General features: G+C 41.8%; 1 protein-coding gene across 1 annotated transcript in view; it reads left to right on the top strand.

The window, feature by feature from the left end:
• Positions 1–27961, top strand: part of LOC150089113 (transport and Golgi organization 2 homolog) — a 115951-nt gene that overhangs the window by 57444 nt on the left and 30546 nt on the right. Inside the window, exons 3-4 of the mRNA XM_090390333.1 lie at positions 8283–8397; positions 11711–11784. Of these exons, the coding sequence (XP_090246459.1) occupies positions 8283–8397; positions 11711–11784 (189 nt within the window). The remainder of the gene's footprint in view (positions 1–8282; positions 8398–11710; positions 11785–27961) is intronic.

Genomic DNA, 27961 nt, shown 5'->3' with positions numbered 1-27961 from the left:
ACGTTTTCTTTCTTGTTTCAGGTCATTGGTAAGCTGCAGTTGAAGATTTAACAACTGTGTCGGAATTCCCTTCTTTAATCGATGGTAAAGTCCTCTTTTAATCACCTCAAGATAGAGTGGCAAGCATCCAGTAATAACCTGTAGGGCAGGGGTGCTGACAGTGCGACATGCCCTGCAGATAGATGACATCATGAATCTTTGTATTGAGTCAAGTTTACGCTTGTTCTTTTCCAGGATAGCCTTTGTACACCAAACTGAGGCTCCATAACACTAGCGCGCAGTGAGGCCTCCGGTTAATTAAACTTCATAGTTGGAAACGATTTCGTGTTTTTATTATTCGAATGATTGCTGGAAATAGAGCATGCGCATACTATATGTGGGTCCTGTTAATAAAAATATTCTTTGTGTTGCATTGTTCTTCACAAAATTTCATTATGAAACAACAGGGATTACCTTTATTTTAGATATAGGAAGCTTCTTTTCCAACCAACTCTCCTGGTCCAACGCGCTAATAATTCTTTGGGAAGATGATATCAATTTTACAAAACATGTGGGACATCTTCCTCACTGTCAGAACCATAGTGTTCAGATCCCTCGGTCTCAACCTTGAGCGCTCAAGACTTCTGTCTTCAAACACCATACCTCTGGCAGCAAGGAAACCATTACGTGGATTGACATAAAATTAAATTTTGAAGGTCTAAACCGCTTAATAAATATGGACCGCTTATTTTCTTTGGTCCAGTAGCTTGACATTAGAGTTAAATTTAGGGGTATAAAAAAGTTTAATGGATATGGGGGGGGGGATTCTCTACATTCCTTAAGTCGGACTAGGACTTTTCTGGGCGTCATGTTCACAGGAATAGAGCAACTCACAATTAATCCGAAACTTTTGTCTTATGTTGTAGTGTTTATTCTTCACGCATGCGTATACGTGACCAATCGTCGGACAATAAGAATGGTCTACGGATATTGATTGAAGTTTCATCTCTAAGGTTGCCGCAATAAGTAGTTTGTGGTAGTTGTGTTGAATATTTATAATTTTTGTTTCAGTAAAGCCGAATGAATGTCGTTCATTTATTGCGTGGAACGAAAATTCCGATGCATTTGAACGACTCATCCGCACAGAAGCTTCGTGTTGTTTTGCTCGAAGCGGTGCCACTTCCATGGTAGATCCTACATAAACAGTGTCGCAATTTTTGCATGGTATACTGTATACGAAGTCATGCTGTGATTGGAATGTGGTGTTTGAAGGTCGATTTCTGAAGAATGTGTATAATTTGTTCATGGGTTTTGATATGATTTTCATATCGGTTCCCTCGCATATTTGGTTAAGTTTATTGTACCAGTACTCGACATATGGAATGGTGATGAAATGTATTTTGGTCTTGTCGGATTTTTGTGCAATGTTTGTTGCGAGGTTGTTGTTGTTTATTTTTTCACGGGCTATTGTTTTAACATTGTTTATATAAGTTAGCGGGTAACCCCTATTTCAGAATATTCTAGTTAATTCCTGTAGTTAATTCCATTTCTGTTACTGGAGAAATTTGGGTGGAAGAATATTTAAAGGCGTTAAGAAATTGATTCAGCATGACCGATTTTTTGTATAGTTGGGGATGATAACTGTGGAAACGTAAAAGCATCCCCTTATTAGTGGGTTTTCTATATATGCTGAAATTTAGTTTTTGGTAAAATTAAGGTAAAATTTGTGGTAAAATTAAGGAAATTTATGGAGTGGGTTTCTGCTTCAATTTCTAATTCAAATTTGAATCTCTGATGGATGTTATTAAAAACCTGAAGAATATTGTTTATGGTCAAATGATCTCTGATAATTAGGATGTCATCCAGATATCTTCCGTAATATGTGATTTGTGGTATAAATGGATCAAGATGGATCTTTTCTAATTTGTCTAAGTACAGTTCAGCAACGAGTCCACTGATGTTTAGGCCCATTGGGAGGCCGAAAATCTGTCTGTATATTTTTCCTTGAAAGAGAATGTAATTAGTATTTACTAATAGTTTTGTTAGTTCGAAGATTCTGTCTTTGGGGAGTCTGGTGTTATTAATTTTTATGTTATCATCGTTTAAGTAGGCTCAGACTATGTCTAAGGCGTAGGGTACATTTACGTTAGTGTATAGTGAAGACACATCCGGTGAATATACTTCATATCCTCCTTGATGTGGAGATCTTTGAGGTTCATGAATAAAGCGTCGTAGTTTTTTATGTTATATGTTAGGAGTTCTCGGAGTGGTTTTAGAATTGGGTAGGTGAACATGGCTAAGGAGGCAAAAGCTGAATTCTTATATGAAACGATGGGACGAATTGGGTATCCTGTTTTGTGTAATTTTATTTGGCCGAATAAGGTTGGGATATTTTATGTGCGGGCTTTAATTTGTTTAAGTTGGGCCATAGTGATGTAGTCATCTTTCCTATAGGTGGTGAGCATTTTGTTATATTTGTTAACTAGGCTGTTGAACTCTGATGGTGCAACCTCTTCGTATGTCTTTGTGTCTGAAATGGTGTATAATTTATTTCTATAGTAATTCTCCTTTATTGAGAATAACTACTGTATCGCCTTTTGAATAAATGATATCTCGGTTTTGTCTAAGTGCTTATATTGAGGGGATAGTTTGGTTTATGATTCGATGAGTCTGTTGGATTAATACGTTTTTTTGAGGCAAGTTCTAAGAGCGAACTCAACATCAATAATCATTTGTTTCTTGGGCGGGAATCTCGACGGTAAATTGTAATTTAAACCTTTATTTAATAGGGCTGAGAAGTTAGCGTAACAGATGATAAGTTCTTTACATTATCTGAGGAATTAGGGTCGTTATGGGAAGCAGTGTGTAAATAGACATTGTCTGTTTGTTTGTTCACCCGGAAGTCATTAATATGTAGTAGATTTGTATTGGGGATTTTTATCCGCCTTTTTGGTGTTTTGGTATGCACTCTGATTCTCAAAACGATGTGTAACGAATAATGACCTCTGTTATGAGGAAAACCCCCTCAGGGCTTGTAATTTTAGGTTACGTCTGTTCTCTAATGTGGTGGATTGGGCGTCAATTTTTAATTGCATGGCTCGCTTTAGAGTATTCCAATCAATACTGTTTTCTAAAAATATCGCGATATCGTTGAATCTGTTTAAAATATATCTTTTTTAGATTAAATCGAGATTTTAAATCTAGTTTTACTACGTTGCTTGACGTAGTAAGAACTAATTTTTGTATTCCTTCGATTTTCAAACCTAGCCGAAATTTAGGTATTAAATTTTCAGAAAGACATTGTTTTAAAAACTGGATATGATATTTTTGGGCCGCATATTTCCATGGAATTCTAGAATAGTCTCGTTTTAATCCCGTTAACCATTCAGCCATAGTGTTGTATATTAATGTATAACTGGAGTGTCAATTAAGTCAGTATACACGTATGCGTGAAGTAAAGTTCTAAAAGGTGGCGATCAAATTTTGAATTTGAGCGGAGAGGGAGAAGCGAAGTGTAAAGTCGACAAAATTTCATATAACTCCGTTCACTGTATATCTAGATTTAAATAGCTGGGGGTGCTGCAGTGCCTATGGACAAGCCGCCCCCAGCTCTTAATGTCATTAGTTCCAACGCGTATAACAACAATATCACCTTTTGTGTCGTTAAAAGATGATATCTGCTCTATAACGTCATCAACTTTTGCCCCTGGCAGACATACCCTGGTCCTGTTCCACCTATCCGTCTTGAAGTATATTCTCCGTCCCCCCGACAATAACTAGTTCCTGTGGGACCAGCGCATTCTTCCTTGAACATTGTCTCTGTGTTGCCTGATGTGCAGGAGTCAGCTCTGCCGTTGAGCTGGGTGAATCGCCCCCTTCGTTTTTTCCCCGAGTCACAGCACTCTCGCTAGCCCGTGATCTTTGCTTCGCAGCTCTAGTCTGGGTCGTGATTTCCGTTTTAAATACAGTGTAATTAACGATGGAATTAAATAAGATTAATAATATTTTCGATTAATCGATAATACTATAGTAAGCTAACAGATTCCTAATACAGTGCTTCGTATTACGTCGTCTGGTTTCACGTTATACGTTACACCCTATTTCTTATCGATTACAGAATGGCGGCTCGTTCAACAATATTGGCGCCAACACCGGAAGTCGTAACTTCCAAAAATCGCTGGTTAAATTCAAAATAAGAAGCTAACGAACGCTACCAAACCTATTCAATATCTTTGTAAAACCCGATGTACTACGTTAATTAACGAAGAATACGGTAAAAATGAAAATACTTATCCCTTTACAGCGGTCAAAAATTCACCGACTGTTCTCTTCCGCGACCAGAGCGCCCTCTTTATTGGCGCAGATGCGGGGAACCTTTACTTGGTTTCCCACATCTGCGCCGTATGTACTCTGTGGTGACATGCAGAGCAACTGGAAAAACCAGAAAAAAAGTGCCACGTCTGGTTTACGTAGTATTGCGTTTTGTTCCGTTGTTATGTCTCTGGTTGCTTGGCCGCGGGGCCCCTACGTTGCCCGTCACCACCATTGAGAAGTGAGCCAGGCAGTTCCTTAGTTCTTTGGCTGGTCTCTGCCAGGGTCGCCCGAGCACCTTCCTATAAGAGGCAAATGAAAAAAAAAAATGAAAAGGATGAAAAAGGAGAAGAAAGCGTGAAGGTTGCTTGGGGAGATAGCGAAGGTAGGTTAGAATGAGGGTGTAGTTTAGGGTGACTTTATAGAAAAGTTAGGCCACTCAGAAGGAGAAGTAAGGGTAGGGGAAAGGGAATAAAGGTCACGGAAACAGATGTCTCCGCTTGCTTTGAACAGTTGACCTTGGACGACAGTATGGATGGGATTTAGTATCTTGAAACAATACCGTTTCTTTTTGCACTTCTCAACGACGCCTCTTTCTTTTTTTTTTCTTTCAAGGCTGCACTAATCATTTGCACCTTCCAGACTCCAAATCATATCCCGCTCTATCCTGCAGCCTTCCCTGCACTGTACTCTTTAATTCCACGGCACTCCTCTCTTCTTTAACCCCACTCACACTTCCTTTCCCCGCAAGAAAGTGGAAATTTTAGTCTATGTGAATACTTAGTATTTAGCATTTTATATTTTCCTTCTAATCGCCTCATCTTTGCCTTATCCACCAAAATTACATAAGTACAGAGCAATGTTGAGAAAAAGTTTCGAGTTAGGGTTAAATTTAAAAGTGTCTGCAGTTCTGCCAAGACACGATAGGAAGGAGCACACGATGAGAACCTTGTCAATCAAATCGCCCCCGGAGAGATTGTGCAAGGCTCGCGATGTAGAATTTTTCTCGGCGTCTGTGCTTGTTAACAGGAGAGACTGCTTCCACAGGGATGGGATACCCTTAAAGGATGCAAGAATATTTATTGATGCTACCGAGGCAGTAAAGTGAAAGTGTGTTTAGGGTCCAACTGCACCAGGGGTTTCACCTATCTCCACGTAGTTTACATTGTGGGTGAACCAGTTGAGTGGAAAAGCCAGAGATTTAAAAGTGTGTGGGAATTGTATTTGTGTGGTGTCGTGTACCGTTGTTCATCTGGTCATTTAGCCGCTGGACCCCTATTGAGGCCCAACGTTGCCCCACTTTCGTCCCGTGGAGGAACTCACTTGACTTAAGTTCCTCTGGCAGGTCCTGCTGCTTAATTTCCTGAGATTTCGGCAGCTAGGACCTAAAATTAAATAAATAAAATAAAAAATAAATAAATAAAAAATAAATAATTGAAGATCTATAAGTGTATATGTATATATATATATACATGCAGTTGTAATAACTTTTTGAATGTTTGCATAGCGTCCATGCATTCAAACGGCAGGAGCAGGGCAATGCGTGTGATAGACCGAGACTGGGCGAAAATTATTTTTGATTTGATTAATTTAGGATGTAGGGCGTTTACATCGTGTATAGATAGAGTGGGGGAGGAGAGGCAGAAGACTGGGGGGTAAAGTTAGAAGTATGGGGGCGACAGAGTAGATGTCCCCAGGTGGTCAGTGAGGCATGTCCATGCCTCACCAGAAGGAAAAGGAAAAGGGAAAGGAAAAGGAGGGTCGGCGAAGAGAAGGGGGACAGGGTGTCTCCCCTCTTCCCGCCTGGGTTTGGGTTTAAAGTAATCGGTGCTCGATTTTGTTCGTCAATATGGCTTGGTGGCAGCGAACTGCACGGTCCAGGTCGGTGTGTTCCTTTGACAAGTCCAGGGTTGAGGTAATTCATACGGTTGTAAGCCGTGTCCTTTATTCTTAGTAGAGTCGGTTTCCTTGTAGGGTCCACGATGCGGCAGTCATGACACCTAGTCGTTATCAGTTCTCAGCTTGAAATTGTTTTATTGCCGTTGGTCACGGTTTGGTTGTTGTACGACGAGGGTACGTCTCCTCTTGTAGAGGTCTTCTGCGAATTTGGAGAATGCAATGTATTGCTCTTTACTGTCGAGTAGGTGCTTTTCCGTGTCTCTGGGCAAGAAGGTCATCCTGGGGATGAGCTGGCAGCGAAGGTCATCGTAGAGCCGGCAATCGTACATGAGGTGCCGCCAGCTCTCAGACTCACCACAGCAGCAGGCAGGGTCCTCTGTGATGCCCAGAGCTCTGAGTTTTGCCTTGAATGCTCCGTGTCCGGTAAGTAGAAAGGTTGTATAGAGGCCCGGTGAGAACCGGGCCTCTATACAACCAGCGGGGCCTTCGGATGCAATTTCTCCACGTTGGGGAGAAATTTCCTAGTGATCTCTCCCTTGGAAGAGTTTTCCCATCTAGATTGCCATATTTGCGTGAGGTGGGCAGTGAGTCTTTTCTTTTCGGTTAGCAGTAGAAATTCCATAGAGGATTCCGATTCTGGCCACTTTCAGGGCGAGTGGAAGGGTTCCAGCCAGCACCTGCAGCGCATGTGTGCTTACTGTGCTGCAGGCTCGTGTGATGGCTAATAGCATGGCTCAGTGTCGGGCGGGTCAGAAAGCTGCTAGGTTGGGTGGGGGATTCGCAGACTAACTATAGCCGTAGGCAAAGGTGGAAGTGATTCTTGCGCAGCTTTTATTGGAACACGCAGAAGCTCGGAAAGCGAGCTGTCTGGGATTTCAAGGCTCGCTGTGGATCATCACGTGATACACGGGCTGTGTTAGGGTGGATAAGAAGATGAACAGATGCGTGTATATTGCATCGTACACCGCTGCTAGCGACAGAGTAATTAAATTTGAAGCGCTGGTCAAGTCATCAAATACAGACATTGTGGGGGAATCAGAGACGTAGTGTCGCTTACACATTAGGGATGCATCGTTTGATTATGAGAGAAACAATACATACAGGAAGGACAGGAGGGAGAACGCTCTTAGTTAAGAAGCATATTAAATCTAAGACTGCATCCAGTTAACGTCAGTGGACAGTGCAATGTTGAGTCAGTTTGGTGTGACGCAAGCACTGGGAAAGCAAAATGAGAGTTGGAGTGCGTTAGCTTTATGGGCAGAATGACGAGTACAACGAACAAATGTACAGAGAAACAGTGGGCCAGTAAATCAGAATGTCCCATACCCGGCGGGTTTAACTTGGAACGGCAGAATGTGATTGGTGTATCCTTCTGGATACACCAATCACCTCCATACCTGCATTTCTGACCGCATTACACACAGCTTGGTTGGCCATACCTCCCGAACGCTTTCGACATCTTGTTGAATGAATGCCACGTCGGATAGCTGCTGTACTGAGGGCAAAAGGAGGACCTCCTTTCAGTGATCACTGTGTGTGTTGAAGAGATATTTGATACAGGAGCCATAATCTTTTCACTCGAAGTAGTGATTCATGTGTACATGTTTTGAGAAGGAAAGTGGTAAATATATTTGTACATATCATTTGAAAGTGTTGCAATACTCTGTGTGTAAATTTTGTTATTGAAAATAAAACCCTGTTATGGTTACAACGCCGAATGTCTCTTTATTCGAGGGAAGTTCACGCCCCCATAAGAAAAACACATTGAGAATTATCCTGGTTGGGAAAAATAAAAGAAACATGAGTTCATAATCGGGAATCTTCTGCGACAAGAAAAAAATAAATAAAATAATTAAGCAGTTAGATAGCTTGTGGGCTTTGGAGGACTGAGGTACCCGTTGTTCTCCTTTGGAAAATCATAACTACCTCTTTGGGTTCGGGAGTATATATTTATGGTAATAATTAAATGAAATAAGATGAAAGAGAAAGACCCAGTTCCCACAATGGGATGGGACTTGAATTGTTTTCCATATGCTTCCACAAGTGAACTGTTCGACGATGTGTATTAATGAATGTAATTTGTTTCATTTTAGGTTTTCTTGCCGTCCGTTACCTGGAAAGCGGAGACGATGGTTTCACTTACTTGCGGAGGTTGCAGAAAACTGCACTCAACTACTTTGGATTTCTGCTGGTCACCATCGATGTCAGGTGAGAGGCATTATATTAAATTCATATACCACATGAATATTCATATCTCTCTTCATATTCATATCTCTCTACGCCACACACACACGCGGGGGGGGGATTTGAAAAGTTCGTGGCCCAAGTATGGAAGGGTACTAGAATAGCGTTTAAAATTTCTGTACTTAATGCATAACACCCCAAATAGTAACCCACCAAGCATCAAACAGTTTCAATGATATATTTTAATTTAAGTCAAAAAAGTTGTGCGAATGAAGAAAGTTGGACAAAAGCAGTTACCGTGCAGTCATCCAATATTTGGGGAAAAGGGAATAACGCCAAAGGCAATCAATTCGTGAAGATATGCTTACAACGTTGGGGAAAAGTGAGTATATCCCATCTTATTCTAAGTTAAGAAATGGGCAAAAGAATCCAAACGAGGAAGAGAGAACCTAGATGATGACCCAGGCTGTGGAACACCTGCATCACTCCAGTAGTTGTTGCGCGTGATCTGGTGATGAGTGATCGAAGTGTGAGAAGTCGATACATTGGCCGCGTCTTGGGCATCTCATCTGAACGTGAGTACCACATAATAACAGAGGTACTCGCTATGAAAAAGATGTCAGCACGATGGATTCAAAAGTTGACAGAAGATCAAAAACGCAGAGTCGTCAAGAAGATCCACCAACTTTCCTTGCAAAGTTTGTGACCATGGATCCAGCACTTTCAGCCAAAGAAAAAGCAGTCCAAACAATGAAAACACAACCCTCTCCCACTTCCTCCAAAGAGAGCAATAAAATTCCAAACGAAGTCAATTCCTTCTTCTGGCAAGTTGATGACATCGGTTTTTTGGGAAGCAGGTGGAGTGTTGCTAATGGATTGCCTTCAAAAAGGACATATTACGCAAACCTTTTGAGGCATTTGAGTAAAAACACCAAAGACAAACTCGGTGTAAAACTCAGCAAATGAGACTTATTCCACCAGGACAACGCACCTGCTCACATTGCCATGTCTACACTGCATGGGTGCGGCTTTGAAATCTTGAACTAGCCCCCTTATTCATCAATCTAGCACCATGTGACTTTCACCTATTTTATAATTTGTAAAAAAAAATACCTGGCTGGCATTCATTTTCCCACCGACAGAGATGTCCTTGCTGCAGTGGATGCATTCTTGGAAGCCAGAAGGAAAACTTTATGCGCAGCAGGAAAAAAATATATGAACCTTTGTCTTAATACAGTCACAGATAGAATAAATGCAAACACAGTAATGCAAAAAAAGAAAAGCTGACGTGGGGTGACGACGCATTGAGTATAAAGAATGCACAGGTTGTTCCACTTCAGTAATCTGAAGCCAGAATGGGGAAAACGCGTCGTCTATCACATTTTGAAAAAGGTCTAATCGTGTGTGCACGTTTAGGAGGAGCAACGATTCAAGAAACAAAAGAAATAACTGGTTTCTCAAAAGTATCCCTCTCAAAGGTTTTTAATGACTTTAAAGCAAGCTCTGTTCTTCCACATTCCTCAAAAGGAAAACTATGGCAGAAAAACAATTCTTCAAGAGCGTATCTTTTGGAGGACTGTACAGAAAAATAGGACATTCAGTGTGCAGCAAATAACGCCTGAATTCCCAGAACTTCCCTATTTCAACCCGTACCATGCGCAGGGAATTTAAGAAATTGGTTGGGTATTGGCAGTCGCCTGCGTATGCCGAAGCCACTTGTTTCGGGGAGAGAAAAAAAAGAAATGCGCTCGCAGTGGTGCCGAAAACTGTCGTGATTGGACAGTGGATCAATGGAAGAAAGTCAGATGGTCAGAGGAATCAAGGTACACTTTGGTTTTCACTGAAGGTAGGCAGAAAGAAAGTGTGGAGGGAACGTCATTAAGAAATTTTATTTTCCCCGTTAAGGCAACTGAAGCACTCCACGTGGTATGGAGAATGTTTTGTTGGCACCGACTGGATCCGTCGATACCGGTGGAAGGTCGGATGTCATTCAGAGAGTACCTGAATTTTGTATCAGAACTACTGCACCCTGCAACGTTACACTTTTATCCCGAAGGAGATGGCCACTTTATGCTTGATAGTGGAATAAGGCATCATGCAAGAATGGTTTAGAGAACATGATACGGATTTCCATCATCTTCCTTGGTACCTATATTCACCTGATCTTATCCAATTGAGATTGTGTGAGATATACTGGAGAGATTCGGCAACGAAGGCCTCTTTCTTCAGCAGTGGTGAAGAAAAATATTGCATCAAAATATTGCATCTCTGCAATGTTTTGATGGAAGAATTATTACAATTAGATCAACACACACACACACACTAGACACCTTATAGAATCTACGTCATGGCGCATACGCACCAGGGGCTTTTTTGGGGTAATAATAGCAGTGGAAAATGATGCAAGACAGCAAGTTTATACAGCCAAAAATAAGAAAAAAGACGCCTTCCATTTCATCTATTCATTTCCTCCAATAGTTTCTCTAGTTCTTCCTTTAATTTATTTAAACCATCAACTTCCGCAGCAACGAACGGACAGGAGTTTTTTCCAAGGATCACCCGTTGACTAAAGGCAAACTTCTTCGTGTGTGGTCTGAGCAAGAACAAGAATTCCATCAGCATTGAGCTTTCTCAAATCCATTCAAAGCCCTAAACACCTTAATCAGATCACCTCACAGGTGTTTGGTCTCCAGATGCTGCAATTTGCAGAACTGAAGCTCTTTCTTGGTAATAGCACCCGTTTGTTCCCTTCGCCAAATTCGTTGCCTTTCTCTGTAATCTATCCAGCAGCTCACCTCCTTCCTAAAATGAGGCCTCTAGACCAGGATGCAGTACTGAAGATGTGGCCTGACCATTTCCTTATACAATGGGACAGTCCCTTCCTTATCTCTGCTACCAAAATCGTGTATATTATTAATAAAACACCATGATCGGTCTTGGCAACTTGTATGCATTACTCAGAAAACTTCGTGTCTGACTGCACAATTCCCCCTCCCCCCAGGCCTTTCTCATTTTCCACTACGCTATCACCAGTTGGTACGTTACTTTGAGGTTACTGCTATCCATACGCAGTACTTTGCATTTGTCAATGTTAAAATTCAGTTGCCACCTCTGACCCCATCTGTTCAACTTTTCTAAATCCTGTTGCGTACCGTCATTATTGCCATTAACCACCGTGCGAACCTCCGCAAAGTGGACATTAATTTCCGTCTGCGTTCCACAAAACAAAGTTTAGCGGTCGTTGTTTTTATTTGATTAAATTTTTCGTCGTGAACTTCATTCAGAAATTGTATTAGCTTCGATGGCGAACCTGATCTGTTGTTTTTCTCATTTTCAGCGTGCCCACGAAGAATGTCAAGGCATCGTACTACACGAACGTCGGAGACGAATCACCCGTTCCTTTGCAAGCAGGTCAGTGTCTTTCGGTGAATATTTCGGTACTTTTCAATCCCCCCACCTCTAAAATCACTTATTTTTTATATTTTCCACATATCCGCGTGCCATCGAATTGTTGGCGCCTCCGTAGCCAGGTGGGAAGGAGCAGCAGTGCGTAGCACACGCTCCTTGATTAGACCAGGGTTCGAGCCCGTGCCCACCAAATACGGAGGATGCGGAAAGGTCAGGGAATGACCACCACACATCCCCGGAGCAATATGGCCTTAGTTGCTAATGCTCCTAAAAAACCAAATAACAAGCCGTTGAATTGTTAAAGTTGGTATCCTTACTGGAATCTCGAAGAAAGTACGTTGATATTTCAGTGACATTATGAATATAAACACTCACCCGTATGTATGGTCCGAATACAATGTTTGTTTAATCGTCCTAAGCGCTCACCCCCTCCTCCTCCGGGAAAACCACAACTGGGAAGGTAAAAATTGTCGCAAACTATCGTTGATTGAAATTTAGAGTTAGCTTACTTTGAAGTTCCGGTTGAGAGGTTTATTTTGAGTTCTAAAAACCATAGTTTCGATTTTTTTTTTACGATTAAAAATTAGATTAGATTAAAACCATTCGACTTTGTACATTACATCGACACCCCACATTTTGACAACTCGCCCTTTTGGGCATTTTCCACCGACACCTTTAAATCGACTTTCGGATGCACCTTCTCGGTTTTTTGTTTTCCCCAGGGCATGAAAACAGTTTGTTTAGATAAGCGCTTTGGTTACAATATTGGCGATGAGGACAGTCCCCGGGCTCCACATATGTGCTGCGTTACTTGCACCACAAATATGAGGACGGCTAACTTGGGAAAATTAAAAGAATGCCTTTTAATGAGGCGAGAACCGCGCAACCACATTGACGATTGCTATTTCTTGATCAGAAATAGCAATCGTCAAAACGACAAAAATATCAGGGATGTCCACAGAAAGCAAGCGCAGTATCATATCCTAATATATCATCCGCAATGAGGCCTGTTTCACATAAGAAAGACCCGATGACATCAGATTTCCCTCCTCCACCTCTGCCAATAAAATCATGGGATAAAGAAAGCGGTGATGCATACAGAAATGATTATTTTGTTGCAGGCGATGCTGTACAGTCCCCTTCAAACTTCTCGTTGTGGAAAGTGTTTCCGAACAAACTGGGCAATGAAAGTTTTATATTTCTCTCGATGCTTCAAAATAAAGTTTTGCTGCGCATTGGAAATGCATTTCCACCAGTTCTACTTCGTGCTATTGTCCGGTTCCTTCGAATAGCAGTTTAAGTGGAAAGTGTAGGCTGCCATCATCAGGCGGAACAGTGTCAAAAGCTTTACCGAAATCTAAGCAAATGATGACAAAAATATTATTATTAATATCCGTTTATTAACAAAGAAATGTCCCTTTACAGCAATCCAGCTAGAGATTACTTGATAATATTGAAGAAATATTGCCCACTATTATCTAAAGGAATTTGAATCGCGTAGGAACCCATAACCGGAAACGTCACGGGAAAGTAGTAGCAGAGGCACATGAAGCAGAAATGACACGAGACAGTAATTAGTGGCAAACATTTATTTGACTTAATATTAACAATGGAGTACGAGATGGATGCATTTCATGATGTTACAACAGATGCTCGAAGGTTCCACCATGAGACGCGATGACACCGACGCAGCATGGATTGGCGAACACATCTGCAGTTTCTTTCACAGTAGCAGCAGCGCAGACGAGTCTCGTCACGAGATTCATTTCCGTCTCCACAAGCGATTTGAGGGCTCCCCACAAAAAGAAATCAAGGCTCAATAAATCAGATGAGCGTGGGAGGCCAGGCAACGGGTTCACCGCGGCCAATCCATCGACGCCCAAAACGCCTGTTCAAATGGTCACAAACACACCTTCCATAATGGGCAGGCACCCATTCATGTTGAAACCAAATGTTGCGTCTCACATTTGCTGGAACCTCGTCAAGTAACCCTGGTAGAACTTGTTCAAGAAAGATCCGATATTTAGTGGAGTTCATGCGGGAAGGTAACAGGTATGGGCCGACTAAGCAGTCACCGACCATACCTGCCCACACATTTATTGTGAAGCGATGTTGTGCCGCATGGTGGTGCGGCATGCCCACACATGAGCTGCCCACACATGAGCATTGTGCCGATTGAATAAGCCTTCCCGAGTGAAATAAGCTTCATTCATGAACAAAACATAGCCTGGAAAATTCAAGTCTTGAACACTTTCTTGAGAAACCACTGCGCAAAACCCACACGTGCAGAATGATCTTGGGTAGTAACTGTGAACCCTTTGGAATCGTCGTGCCAGACACGCTGTACACTGCAAGGAGACACTCCTAAGGCAGAGGCAACGGCACGTGTGCTGGTAGTAGGATTATTCTGGACGGCATTCAACACACTTTCTTCCATGGCGGGAGTTCGTGTCGAACGTGGTCTGCCCGCACTACTCCTGTTACCTTCAAATGACCCATAATCGCACAAATTTTGATGCACACACGCAAACAAACGGTGGTTCGGTGCATGTCTGTCTGTGAAGCGTTCTCCATAAATTCGTTGAGTGGCTCGTTCATTGGCCTTTGCTAATCCATACACTAGGTGCATGTCTGCCAGCTCACAGTTCGTATATCGATGCATGCTCTTCGTGCCGCGACTACTGCTTCAATGAGTAAACCAGAAAATTTCCCTCTCGCGAACTAATGAACAGCGCCATCTACCGACTTACGGTAACGTTTCCGGTTATGGGTTCCTATGCGATTCACATTCCTTTAGATGTTACCTACCTCCCCTACACGTTTGGACCAATATTTTTGAGACACCCTGTGTATAATGAAGTCACAAAGGAAGTTAGACAAGCGAAGGCAGATTAACAGAAATCATATGGCGAAAGATGCTAAGAAAAACAGCAAGGACTTCTTTAGTTATATAAACTCTAAAAGGAAAGGGATTAATCAGATTGGTCCACTTGATATCGATGGTTCGACTATTGATGATCTTGCTGAGATAGCTGATAATCCGAATGAGTATTCTGCATCTACATTCACACACATGAGGAGTTATTAAGGGAGGAAAATGCAAAACGTTTATCGTACTGTGACAGGGTGCTTAATGATTTTGTAATAACTCAGAGCAAAGTGGAGGATAAATTGTTGAAGTTAAACATAAGAAAGGAACCTGTGGTGGATGGATTCTATCCAGTTATATGGATGGATTCTATCCTGCGGCAAAACAACTAAGCAAACCCTTAGCCATAATTATGAGAGCACCCTTGGACTCAGGGGAGGTCCCCACGGACTGGACATGTGCAAATGTATCCCCAATTCACAAAGGGGGATCGAAGGGTGACACGAGTAATTACAGACCAGTTAGTTTAACTTCTGTTCCGGGTAAAATAGTGGAGCCACTGGTTAAAGATGCATTGCAGGATCATCTAGACAAGACTGCAGCAATAATTCAGACACAGCATGGGTTTGTTAAGGGAAAGTCTTGTCTGACAAATTTGATTGGATATTATGATGTGGTTACAAAGGAACTGGATGCAAAAAATAATTTTGATATCAGGAAAGTATTTGGATTTCAGGAAAGCTTTTGACGCTGATGCGCATGGAAGACTACTGTACAAATTGGAGCAGAATGGTATTAAGGGTAAGTTGCTACAATGTGGTAATCAGTGGATGCTGCTCTTGTGGACAATTGTTATTAGTGGAGTCCCACAGAGTTCGATGTTGGGTCCACTATTGTTTTGTATATTTTTCAATGATATTGATGAAAAGATAGCAGGCTTTATCAATGATACTGATGAAGGTATAGTCGAAGTTTGAAATTATGATACAGTGGTTGGCAGGGTTGTTAATGACAGTAAAGACAGTATGCTACTGCAACAGGATCTAGAAAAGTTGGGCAGAGAAGTGGCAGCTGAAGTTTAACATTGACAAATGCAAAGTACTGCATATGGGTAGCAGTAACCCAAGCGAAACGTACCAGCTGTGTGGTACTACACTTAAAGTGGTAGAAAATAAAAAAAGACCTAGGAATAATTGTGCAGTCAGATATCAAGTTTTCTGAACAATGCAGACAGACGGCGAGAGCAGCTCATAGGGTATTGTGAATGCTATACAGGAATTTTTCTAGTAGGGAAAACGTGATTATCCTTTTGTATAAGACAGTGGTCAGGCCATGTCTGGAGGATTCATTTTAGGAAGGATGTAGAGTTGCTTGAGCGAGTACAGAGAAGGGCGACAAGGGGAACGAAAGGGAAGTCTTACCGAGAAAGGCTTAAGTTCTGCAAATTGCAGCGTCTGCAGACTAAACACCTGCGAGGTGATCTGATTGAGGTGTATAAGGCATTGAATGGGATGAGCAGGCTCAATTCTGATGGGACTCTTCCTCTTGCTCAGATTACGAACCTGAGTGGGGCATAAATTCAAATTGAGGAAAGACAGATGTAGAATAGATGTGTGGAAATTTGCCTTTATCCAGTGGGTAGTTCATTGCTGGAAAAAACTTCCATCTGTGGTTGTGGAAACTTCCACAACCACAGATGGAGTTGATAGCTTAAATAAATTCAAGGAGGAATTGGGCAAACATTTAGACGGAATGGATGTGTGAAATGTTTTTTTTCTCCCCTGATGCTACATAAGCCTGCTTTCTTGCATCCCATGGCTGTACATGAAATCCAGCTCAATGGGAGAGTGCCATATTTTACGTGGAAAATGGACCGTCGCATTATTAATGCTTTCCTGCACCAGATTCACTCATAGACAAGAAGAAACGGTTTAACAGGTTGGGGGACTTTAAAACAGTATGGCCACTTCGAAATGTGTGCGCAATTACTGCTCCCCCAAGATCATCCTGCACGTGTGGCTTTTGCGCAGTGGTTTCTCAATGACGGTTGCCGCTTTCTCTCTGGTTATCCCGTGAAGCCTTCTCAGCAGTGCAGTGGCTCTGCGATTGACACCTTTTCATGAAAGATCTGGGTTCTTTTAGTTGGTAAGGAATTTTTAACGGCCTTTCCGGCCTGGTTAATAGGGCGGGAAGTGTCAGGTTAAGTATGTGTGACTTAATGAGAGAGTTCCGTTTTTTACGTGTGACGAACACACGCTTAGAGTGCAGAGTGTGTTTAGTGTCAAACGGCACCAGGGGTTTCCCCCATCTCCTACATTGTGGGTGTGAAACAGAACACTGTCAATGCCAGAGGTTTAAAAGTGTATGGATTTTGTACATGTGTAGTGTCGTGTACCGTTGTTCCTCTGGTCATTTAGCCGCTGGGCCCCTAATGGGACCCAACGTTGTCCATATTCTGCCTCGTGGAGGCAGACCAGGTACACCACTATTATAGTTATTTACTCTGGCAGGTCCTGCCACCTAATTTCCTAAGATTTCGGTGGCTAGGACCTTAAAAAAAAAAAATAAAAAATAATAATAAATAAAATAAATAAAATAATAATAAATAAAAAAATAATAAATAAAATAAAAAAAAATAATAATAATAAAAAACCGTTATAGTTATGGGTCAGCCAAAAAGAAGTACTATTTATGCAAATAAATGTTGTTAAGTTTTTGGGTGTAGGACTCAAGCAATTTAACAATGGTTCAGACACTAGTAATTATAATTATATAGCGCCTCCGTAGCCAGGTGGGAAGGAGCAGCAGCAGTGCGTAGCACACGCTTCTTGATTAGACCGGGGTTCGAGCCCGTCACCACCAAATACGGAGGATGCGGAAAGGTCAGGGAATGACCACCGTATATCCCCGGAGCAATATGGCCTTAGTTGCTAATGCTCCTAAAAACCAAAAAAAACTAACATAACTAGCAATTATAATTAAAAGAGAGAGAGAGGGGTGGGGAGACTGAAGGCTGGGGGAAAAGACAGAAATAAGGAGTCCATAGAGAAGATGGAAATGCTGCCCTCTGGTGGGGCATGGAGCAGACCCATGCCCCACCAGAGGGAAAAGAGGGGCGGCGAGGGGAGGAGGAACCCAGAAGTCACCTCCCCCTCCCGCCCGGGGAGTGGAGGCAAAGGGCCACGCAAGGGAGCGTGGCTTAAAAAAAAAAATTCTATAGAGTCCCAAAGGAAGGTCTTGTATCTGGGTGAGAGCCAGTTTCGTTGAGTCCAAGGATGGTTAGTTTAGTCGTGGTGCCTGTTCTTGATCCCTGTAGATAGCAATAAGTGTCCTTCTTCAGGTGAACAGTCCCTGGGCGAATTTTGTCAACTCCTTATACTCCTCTTGCGAGTCCAACAGGTTTGATTCCCTATCGCGAGGGAAGTAAGTCAGCTTTGTCATCAGGAGGCAGCGGAGATCCTCATAGTTTTCACAGTTGTACATTATGTGAGACCATGTCTCCACTTCCCCACAGACACAGCGGGGATCTTTTACTAATTTAAAACTGTTTAGTTTGGCGTTCAGGGCCCCATGACCTGTTAAAAGATACGTAGTGTACAGTCCAGGGTGAAACCATGATGGTGCTTTTGGGTATAATCTTCCGACATCAGGCAGAAATTTCCTCTTTATTTCCTCTTTTGTGGATTCTGACCACCTATCCTGCCAGATCTGCTGCAGGTGGATGGCGAGTTTTGTTTTTTGTTTTCTCTCCTTTCAGGTTTCCTGTAGGGTCAATGGAGTGGCCCAGGAAGGTGCAGGGAAGCCCTTTTGCGAGATGCTGCACCATGGCACAACGCACCACCTCGAGGTCAAGGGGGAGTGCTCCCGCCAGAACCTGCAGAGCATGTGTACTCACAGTTCAGCAGGCCCGTGTAATAGAGAGGAGTATTGTCCGCTGGATGGAATCTACTGTCCGTCTGTTAACTGCAGTAGTTGCTTTCTGGAACCAGATGGGTGACGCGTAAGTTATGGCTGGTATAAATGTCGTTTTGTAATACAGTCCCAAGGTGTGCCTCTTGAGTCCCCAATCCCTTTTAGCTATTCTTGAGACGAGGGCAGAATATCTCCTGATTTTCTCTCGGATATGTTTCAAGTGTGGGTTGAAAGATTGGTTCTTGTCCAGTATGATTCCTAGATATTTCATCTCACAGAGTAGTTTGATAGTTGTATTTTCTACTTTAATTTGCGGTGGTCTACGGAGATTTAATGTTCCTTTCAGTAGCATTGAGTAGGTTTTTCCCGGTGAGATCTTAAGAAAATGGACCTTCATCCAGTCTTGTAGAATTTGAATTGCTCGATTTGCTTGGGTTTCCGATTGAAGTCGGTTGTCTGCGGCAACAGTCAGTATCAGGTCATCTGCAAAAGCCTGTGAGTGGACTTCCCCCCAGGTCGAAGGACAGAAACTCATCCAATACCATACTCCAGAGGAGCGGTCCCAGTACCGAGCCCTGGGGGCAGCCCCTGTAAACAGACCGAGTCAGCTTCTTGTACGGAGTCACTACTTGTATTTTTCTCTTGGATAAATATGACTTCATTATTTTTTAAAGGTTGATGGGTGTTTTTGCCTTCCGCAGCCTGGCCAGGACGCTGGCCAGGCTGCGGAAGGCAAAAACACCACCTGGCCACCAGATGGTGTCGAACGCCCCAGCAAACTCGACCGAAATAACCAACAAGTACTTCCTATCACAGGCAGCAGCCAAACTTAGGAGGCTGTTGAGAGCATCCACTGTTGAGGTTCCGGGTTTGAACCCAAACTGTGTGGGCATCACGAGATTTGCAGCTTCATAGTGGTGCAGGAGTCGCTTGTGAAGCATCTTTTCAAGGAGTTTACTGGCAACTGGCAGCAGGGCAATTGGCCGGTATGATTCGGGTTGTTCGGGTGGCTTCATTGGATTTTTTGGAATTAATTTGACGTTGGCCATTTTCCAGTCAGATGGAAAGACTCCAGTCTTCAGGCATGTGTTGAAGATTAGCAAAGTCTGCGGAGAGATGTCTACCACTTTTTTAATAATCTCCGGCTCCAGAAGATCTGGGCCTGGGCATTTTTTATTCCTTATTTGTTGCGCTGCCTGTTGTAGTTCTTCTAGGGCAAAAGGTGGTTCCATTTGATCTATATGATATGTTTCATTTCTATCGCAGATCTGCAGTTGTTCTGGTAGTTGCGGGTGTGCTGGTTTTTGGAAAATCACATCGAGGATGTTGGTGATAGACTGTTCCCAGGTGGTGGCCAATGTTCCCTGCGGGGTGCGGGTCGAGGTCATGACCTCACCCCTGAGGAGTTTATTCGTAGTGACTTTGTACACCACCACCCAGGGGTCGGCATTTCCAGTCGTGCTGACTAATTGCTCCCAGGCCTTCTGCTTACTTTTTCGTATTAACTGAGTGTATCTGTTTCTCACCGCTGCGTATCTTTGTCTGAGTGCTGTTACTTCCACTTCCGGCCAGGTACGTCTTGCCCTTTGGAATTGTTTTCTTGCCTTTATGACTTCTCTTCTGAGGTTTTGGACACGCTTAATAGGCAAATTCAAATTCATTATGAATAAGCAATACAATGTCGCCGTATTATATCCGCGTGAAAGAGTCGAAGGTTTATCGTGTGACGTGAGAGAAGACTCGGCGCCTTTGGGATTTTCTGTGTCAGACTTTTTTACGCATCCCTTCGCGGTTTCCATATTGGTGATTGTGCACTAATTGCAAACTGAATCGCATTTCAATTCATTTTGTGATAATGTCATCCTCTCATCAGTAGTTTAACGTAGAAAAACTGCTTCTCCTTAAACAAGTGTAAAACTAATTGACTAATAGCTCATATTTTGCCCACAGTTTGGGCTTCTTTTCTCCAAAAAAGCTAATATTCGGAGCAATTCCCATCCATTCGCGGAAGCACTGGGTTCTACCAACGCGTGAGAGGCTTTTCTTGGAGCTTTCTTTCTCGTGGGAGATTTTGAAGTTCATCTCTTACGGCGAAAGAATAATGTCACGCGTTATTACATTTCGTTTATCCTTCTTTGGAAGGACAACACGCGATGTAAAGTCAGATAGTCGTCGTTGTTTTCAACGTCACAAAGCATCAAATTGCAATATTTCGACTACAAACAACCGATTAATTGTTCTCGCATTTGTAATGAAGGTGAGAGGTCATTTTGGCTTTTGTCTCAGGTGTTGTAATTCTTCTCCCGAACAATCGCATTCTCACGCCTTTTCAGTTTTCCACACGCGATTCGAGTTCAATTTGAGGCCGAGTGGCCGTGTGGCAATTTTTTGTGCGATTTATTCAAATTCCACGAGATGTTTTTCACCTGCCAGTGAAAAACATCTCGTGGAAATCCCGTTGCGCACCCAGTGGAGTGGAATGGAGTGGTGTGTGCGAGTTTACTGCGACGGTCGGCCGCTGTTTGTTCCTGGGAAAAACCTGCGATTGCAGCGTGAGATTTAACCCACTCGGAATTCGACGGACAATTCACTCGCCACAGAACCAGCAGAACACGTCATCTGCTCATTTAACTGGACTTCGCAACATTCCTTTATCCCCCTCGCATCCTGTTTCGAAATCTATATTTTAAAAAGATAGAATTTAAATTTCTCAACAACGATGAGATATGCAATCAATTAAAATTGGAATTTGAATAAATCGCACAAAAAATTTAAATATTGATTTTATTTGCGTTTATTTTTAATAGTACTTGCTCCGATTGTTTTGTTTAATTATATGTCATAAGTATTTCTTCTTCCTCAAATCGGATTCATTCTGCGATGTAAATAAACGAGTAGCAGCGGGGTAGTTTAAGTTGGTGCTTTTGCTTTAACAGATCACTTCGTACGATGAAAGATACGACTGACAAAGATTTATTACCCGCTCACACGTGACGTTCCCATTCAAGAAGAGGCCCCCAAATTAAGGACCCTTATCATTTACTATTATTCTCTGGAAACTTGGTGACAACAGTGCTCCTCCTCAAAGTTTGATGGTACGCTGACGATCAGCAAGTCCAAAAGCTGAGGGTCGGACTCTTCATAAATGTGCATATCCCATTAGGAATTGAGGCTGATACAAAACATTTATTATGCAACGAGGCTATTTGCTTTACTACATACTGTACAGCACGTATATATACATAAGAGGAACGACGATCACTAATAAATGATCAATTTAAATTTTCGAACTCTGTTCACGTCATTCATTAAAATTTCTCTTAAAGAACAAAACTTACAATTTGTTATTGCAATTGTAATATCTAAATGATGCAAGGAAGTAGGATTTTCCTGCATCTGCCAAAAATATCTCATACATACCTTCACCAAAAGTGTTTGTCCAATTCCATTTGCACTTTCTCCTCAGGCTAACAGCCTCGACCACTGTTGCAAGCATTTGATTCCAGGGATCTGTCCTGGGATTAGAGATCCAGCCTTCTGTTAATGCTCTCCAAGGTTTCGTATTTGTGCCGTCTTCCCCCACCGCTTCTTTTCTCTTTCTGCCGATGAAAATATATCTCCATCATTCGTTTTACTGATTCCTTTCAGGGCCTTGTATACTTCTAGAAGTTCTGTCTTCCTTCCAATATGCCCTCTAGAGCTGAACATAATATTCAAAATGCGGTCTCACTATCGTTTTATACAGAGGGGACAATGACACCCTTTCCCTGTTTGCGAAGATCCTGTATATCATACTCAGAACACCACGCGCCTTCCCTTTCCTATTTTGTCTGACTGAATCGTAACCTCCCCCCTCAGTCTTTTTGGCTGACCCACTTTTAACTCCATTTCCCCTATCTTATAATTGCTACATTTCTGTTGATTTCTTACTCAAAGGTGTATGACACTGATAAAGGTATGATACATATCATTCAAATTTTCATGATTTTCATTTAAAAATACGTATAACTGTTAATGAACACAATTATCACTGTAAACAGTATCTTAAAAACAAAACAACAAAAAAAAAAACGATAACTGTAAAACGCACAATCTTGTTACTATAAGATGTTCTATAATCATTCTATTTAGCCAATAGAACAACTTCTAAATAAACGGGGATTAATTAATTCTTTTCAGTTCTTATCACATTACAGAGCATCGTATTATTATTCAAAAACCTCACAATTCATAATGCCCATGTTGGAAATACCTGCCAACAATTTCCTGCAATACCTATAATTCAAAAGACTCATCTCTCGATCTTAATTATAAAATTACTTTCCAATTATCCTTAGCCACAACATTTATTTTCAGATTATCTGCATTAAATGGAAACTGGTGAAAGAACGAGCACTTCCAATACACACCCAGAATACCACTCGCCTTCCCTTTCCTATTTTCGTCGTCTAAAGTAGACGTTTCGTGGTACTTTCTGGGTCCCTTCTCCAGCGACAGTAAAGACAGCAAAACTTAATTATTATTCTTAATTATTCAGTTATTACTTGAATTGCTTAATTATTATTAACTTAATTATTCAGTTATTACTTGAATTGCGCATTTCTTATTTTTAATATTTAAGATTCTCTACTAATTCAGTACCAGGTAATCATTCTCAGATAGTTGATAGTAAAGAAATCATTAAGAAAATTCCATATTAATTTTAAAATGGAATTTCTTAATGGTTTATTTTAATAGTATTTAATATTTAAACGGGAACTAATAGAATTTAATATTTTAATAGTGCGGTTGATCTTCACAAGATCAACCGCATCCCATGGATCTTTGAGTTAAGCAACTGCACTTTCTCCTACTTATTGCTCTGAGAAGCTGCTGATTACCGGTGCTTTGCGTTAGAGCGTATGGAAACACGGGGTACCGTATTCTAAAGATGCGAAGAATGTCGCCAACCCCCACGGGATACTGGTTGAATTAACGCGTTAGAATGAATGCTGTCTTGAATCGGGAAACCAGCCTCCCCCCACCCAGGCTCTGATTTGAAATCGTTTTCCAATTTTAAACCAGCGCCAAGGCTGCATTCCTTCACATATTCAGAAAAGGGCACCCGGATGCTCTCATTTCTTGTCGCAAAGATTCGAGGGAAACGACCCACATGGCGACATAGATGTCACGTGACCAGTCAGTTAGGAGGGGTTACGCTTGCCTATCAGGCTATACCAGGGGTTTTCGACCCTTTTTTAATAACGCACCCCTAAGTAATTTATTTAATTTTGTGGCACCCCTACTCAATTTTCTACCCGTTAGATCCGATTCTCTCTCTGTATATATATCTAATATTAAAAAAATGTTACGTGATAGTTATTACAATAATAACTATTGTATAGTATCGGTGTAAATACAGCATAGTTAACCCATAAATTTGAACTACGTAAGCAGTGTAGAGGGCATCGTTTTAATTGTATCTCATATTGTGGTTGCCTTCACAACGAGATAGCGATATTGCACTACTTCAAATAAATAAGTAGAGAAGACTACTGTTATTTATTTTCAGAGGATACCACGACCACCCAGACGATCGTTTCGAGGCTATTAGGCTTCATCATCAGTGGGCGGGCAGGTACCCTGGTAACGCAACGTGCCATCTCAGTTGCGAAGTTATATCCAAAATTTGAGATATGCCAAAGGGTGTGGCATCTTCTTCCTTTTTCCTTTCACCAATCTAGTTGCCCTTCTCTGTACTCGTTCCAGCACCTCTACACCATTCCTAAAATGAGGTTTCCAGACTTGGATGCAGTGCTCAAGGTGTAGCCTGACCATTTCCTTATACAATGGGACAATTACCTCCTTATCCCCGCTAGCAAAATTCTTGTATATCATTGACAAAACCCTGTGAGCTGTCTTGGCGACCTGTCTGCACTGCTCAGAGAACTTCACATCTGACTGCACAATATACCTCACGTCTTTTTCATTTTATACTGCCCTGAGGGTAGTAACACACAGCTGGTACGCTACTGTGGGTTACAGCTACCCATGTGCAGTACTTCGCATTTTTCAATGTTAAACTTCACTTGCCACTTTTCATCCAATCTGCCTAGCTTTTCTAGATCCTGTAGCAGTAGCATACTGTCATTAACCACCCTGCCAAACTTGGACATCAAGCCTGCTATACCTTTATCAATATCATTGATAAATATAGAAAACAAAAATGGGCCCAACACCCATCTATGGACAAATTCAATGGAAAGTTTAATGAAACTCAGGCAGTTGTCCTTGACATTTCAGTGGCTTTTGATCGTGTTTGGCATAAAGGTCTTCTAAATAAGCTTCCATCTTATGGTTTCCAATTGCTTTTTCTAATTGGGTATCCAGTTCTCTCTCTGACCGCTCACTGCTGGTGATGGTAGATGGCTCTGTCTTGTAACTTCTCCATAACGTTGGTATTCTCCAAGGTTCAGTTCTTTTTTCCCAGTCGTTTCCTCTTGTATATTAATGACCTTCTTCCACTGACCGGAAATTCTATCCGCAGCTTTGCTGATGATAGCACATTGCATTTACAACTTGCTCTGCTCAAACAGCTCCACATTCTCGAATATCCACTGCCAGTTCCTTAAATGCTGATCTCCAGGTAATTCCCCAGTGGGACAAAGATAACTTAGTTGATTTCAATTCTTCTAAGACTCGATCCCCTCTTATAACTCGTAAAAAGAATTCTTCTGTTTCTATGCTTATATTCGATGACATTCTGATTTATTGGCGCATTTTAGCCCTAGTTGCTGATGCGCCATTAAAACCTAAACAACCAACCAACATTCTGATTTCTAATCAAGATCATATATCTCTTTCGGCATAAGTACACGACAAATATTGCTTCCGCTGAATCTAAAAAAACTGGATTTTCTCTTTCGCTCTCGGCGTTACTTTTCTTCTAAACACTCGGTACAAATGGCAAATCCGCCCTACCATGGGATATTGTTCACACATCTGGGGCGGTTTCCGCAAATACCTCTCTCTCTTTCAGGCTTCTAGACTCCAGTCAAAAGAGGGCAATTAGGTTAATGACTCATCAGAAGCCAATAAAAACAATCTCGTGCACCTCTTCACACCATATGCCAAGCTCTCCTGTGCTACGACAAAACTCGTTTGCTACGTGTGGAGCAAAGCCTCACCATACCCACGTCTTTAAACAAGAAATCATCGATGCATCTCCACGGAGAAGGCATGAGTGCCATTCGTGTATATCATTGTGAATTTAACCTTACGTAATGCAGCATGTAAATATAGTTAATACTGCATTATGCAAGGATTCATAATAACATGTTATATATTTTTAATTGTTATGTGAGCCTTTGGCCATGACGGGACAGTTGCAACTTTACTTATTTATCTATATTGTATTCATCTAGTTGCAATAAATATTCTCTCTGTCTCTAACAGTCTCTCCACTCTGTCTCATAGACGTTCTGTTTCTTCTATATGCCTTTTCTATGGCGGCATTCAACTCTTTCTGAGCAGCCTGACAAGTTGTCAAATATCTAGTTAATTCGAAAGGGGGAAAGCTCCAGCCTTTCTAGCCGCTCCTCTTTTAAGAGAGGAATGGTCCATCGAAATGATGGTATACCCAACTCACCTTCGATGATATCAGAATGAAAATATGCTGGCAAGAGTTCCCTGGGAAGCCTTAGCCAACGCTTTACAGCAACTCGAACCTGAGTGTCCAAAGCATTTAGCTTGAAAGCCGTTATCCTTCCGAAGACCCGAGGTAGTAAATAGGTCCGAAGGATAAACAGCATCTGCTGGAGATCGAGTGGTGCTTTTTGAACCTTAACCAATAGGTTATCCAGGAAGATATTAGCCGACGACTTCGCCGAAGTAAAGGATATATCCCAGAGGCCAGTTTGGAGTTTCCTACTAGGAAGCTCTGGCCCTCCACCATAACTTTCTTGTCATCAGCGAAGGACACAGTATTAATACTAAAACCCACATTGGACAGCAATTTTAAAAATAGTAAATCGAGTACAAGATTAAAAAGTAACGGGGACAACGGGTTCCCGTGTGTTACCCCATTAAGTGGAACAATTTCCTTAACGCATTTAAACCTCATTTCGGACGAACTGAACTGCTGTAATTTATAGATATGGTTCAGGAACATTCTTGGTACACGCTTCCTCCGTAGAGCTTCCATAATGGACGCATAAGATACACTATCGAAAGCTTTCTGAATATCAACAGAGGCTAGATGAAGTGATCTTAAGTCCTTCCTAGCACTACTAGTAGTAGATGCAAGAAAGCAAGCTTATGTGGCATCAGCCAAAAAAAAAAAAAAAAAAAATTTCACACGTCCATACCCTCTAAACATTTGTGCAGTTCCTTCTTGAATTTATTTAAGCTATCAACTTCCACAACGACAGATGGAAGTTTCTTCCAGCAAATTAAGAGTAGGAGACCGGCGAAATTACTTTTTTTGTTCGTCTGTTGAACAAAAGCCGTGAATTAGGGTTGAATTTGAAAGTGTCTGCAATTCTGCCCAGACACGATAGGAGGGAGTATATGATGAGAGCCTTGTCGATCAATTCGGCCCTGGAAAGATTGTGCAAGGCTCAAGGGGTAGAATTTTTTTCAGCCTGGACTGTACTTGTTAACAAGAGAGATTGCTTCTACAGGGATGGGATACGCTTAAATAGAAAGGGTGCAAGAATATTTGCTGACGCTATCGAGACAGTATTAGGTGGGGGGATATACAAGGACTAATAGATTAACAGTAGCCGCTGGCAGAGGTGGAAGTGATTCTTGCACTGCTTCTATTGGAAGGAGCAGAAACCTGGAAAACAAGGTGCAGGGTATTTCAGAGACTGCTGGGAATCATTGGGGTACAAGTAAACACATGGGTTGTGTTAGGGTAGCAAAGAATAGAAACAGGTGCATGTATACTTGCGTGTACAGCAATGCTAGGAGTTTGGTAAATAAATTTGATGAATTTGAGGTATTGCTCAAAACATCAGAGGCAGATATTGTTGGGATATCAGAGACGTGGTGTCACACAGATATAAGGGATGCAGAACTGGAATTTGGGGAGTACAATGTGCAGGAAGGGAGGAGGGGTTATGCTATTAGTTAAGAAACACATAAAATCCAAGGAAGTACAGCCAGTCGACATGGTTGGACGGTGCAATGTCCAGTCAGTTTGATGTCACATAAGCACTGGGAAAGCAAAATTGAGAGTAGGAGTGAGTTTAGGCCTAATGACTCTGATGAGTATAAGAAACAACTGTACAGAGAAATAGTGGGCCAGAAAATTTCCCAGATATTGACTGGAATTTGTGGGTTGGTCACTTTACACACTAGCAAGGCTTTTGTGGATTTATTGGCTGATTGTTTTCTACAGCACCATGTTCGGGAGGC

The sequence above is a fragment of the Mastigoproctus giganteus genome, chromosome 2 (genome assembly GCF_048544385.1).
Source record: "Mastigoproctus giganteus isolate SK-2022 chromosome 2, ASM4854438v1, whole genome shotgun sequence".
In the NCBI taxonomy this organism is placed as follows: domain Eukaryota; kingdom Metazoa; phylum Arthropoda; class Arachnida; order Uropygi; family Thelyphonidae; genus Mastigoproctus; species Mastigoproctus giganteus.
Note: the sequence above shows the minus strand (reverse complement) of the source record. Positions and strands in the feature narration are given on the sequence as shown.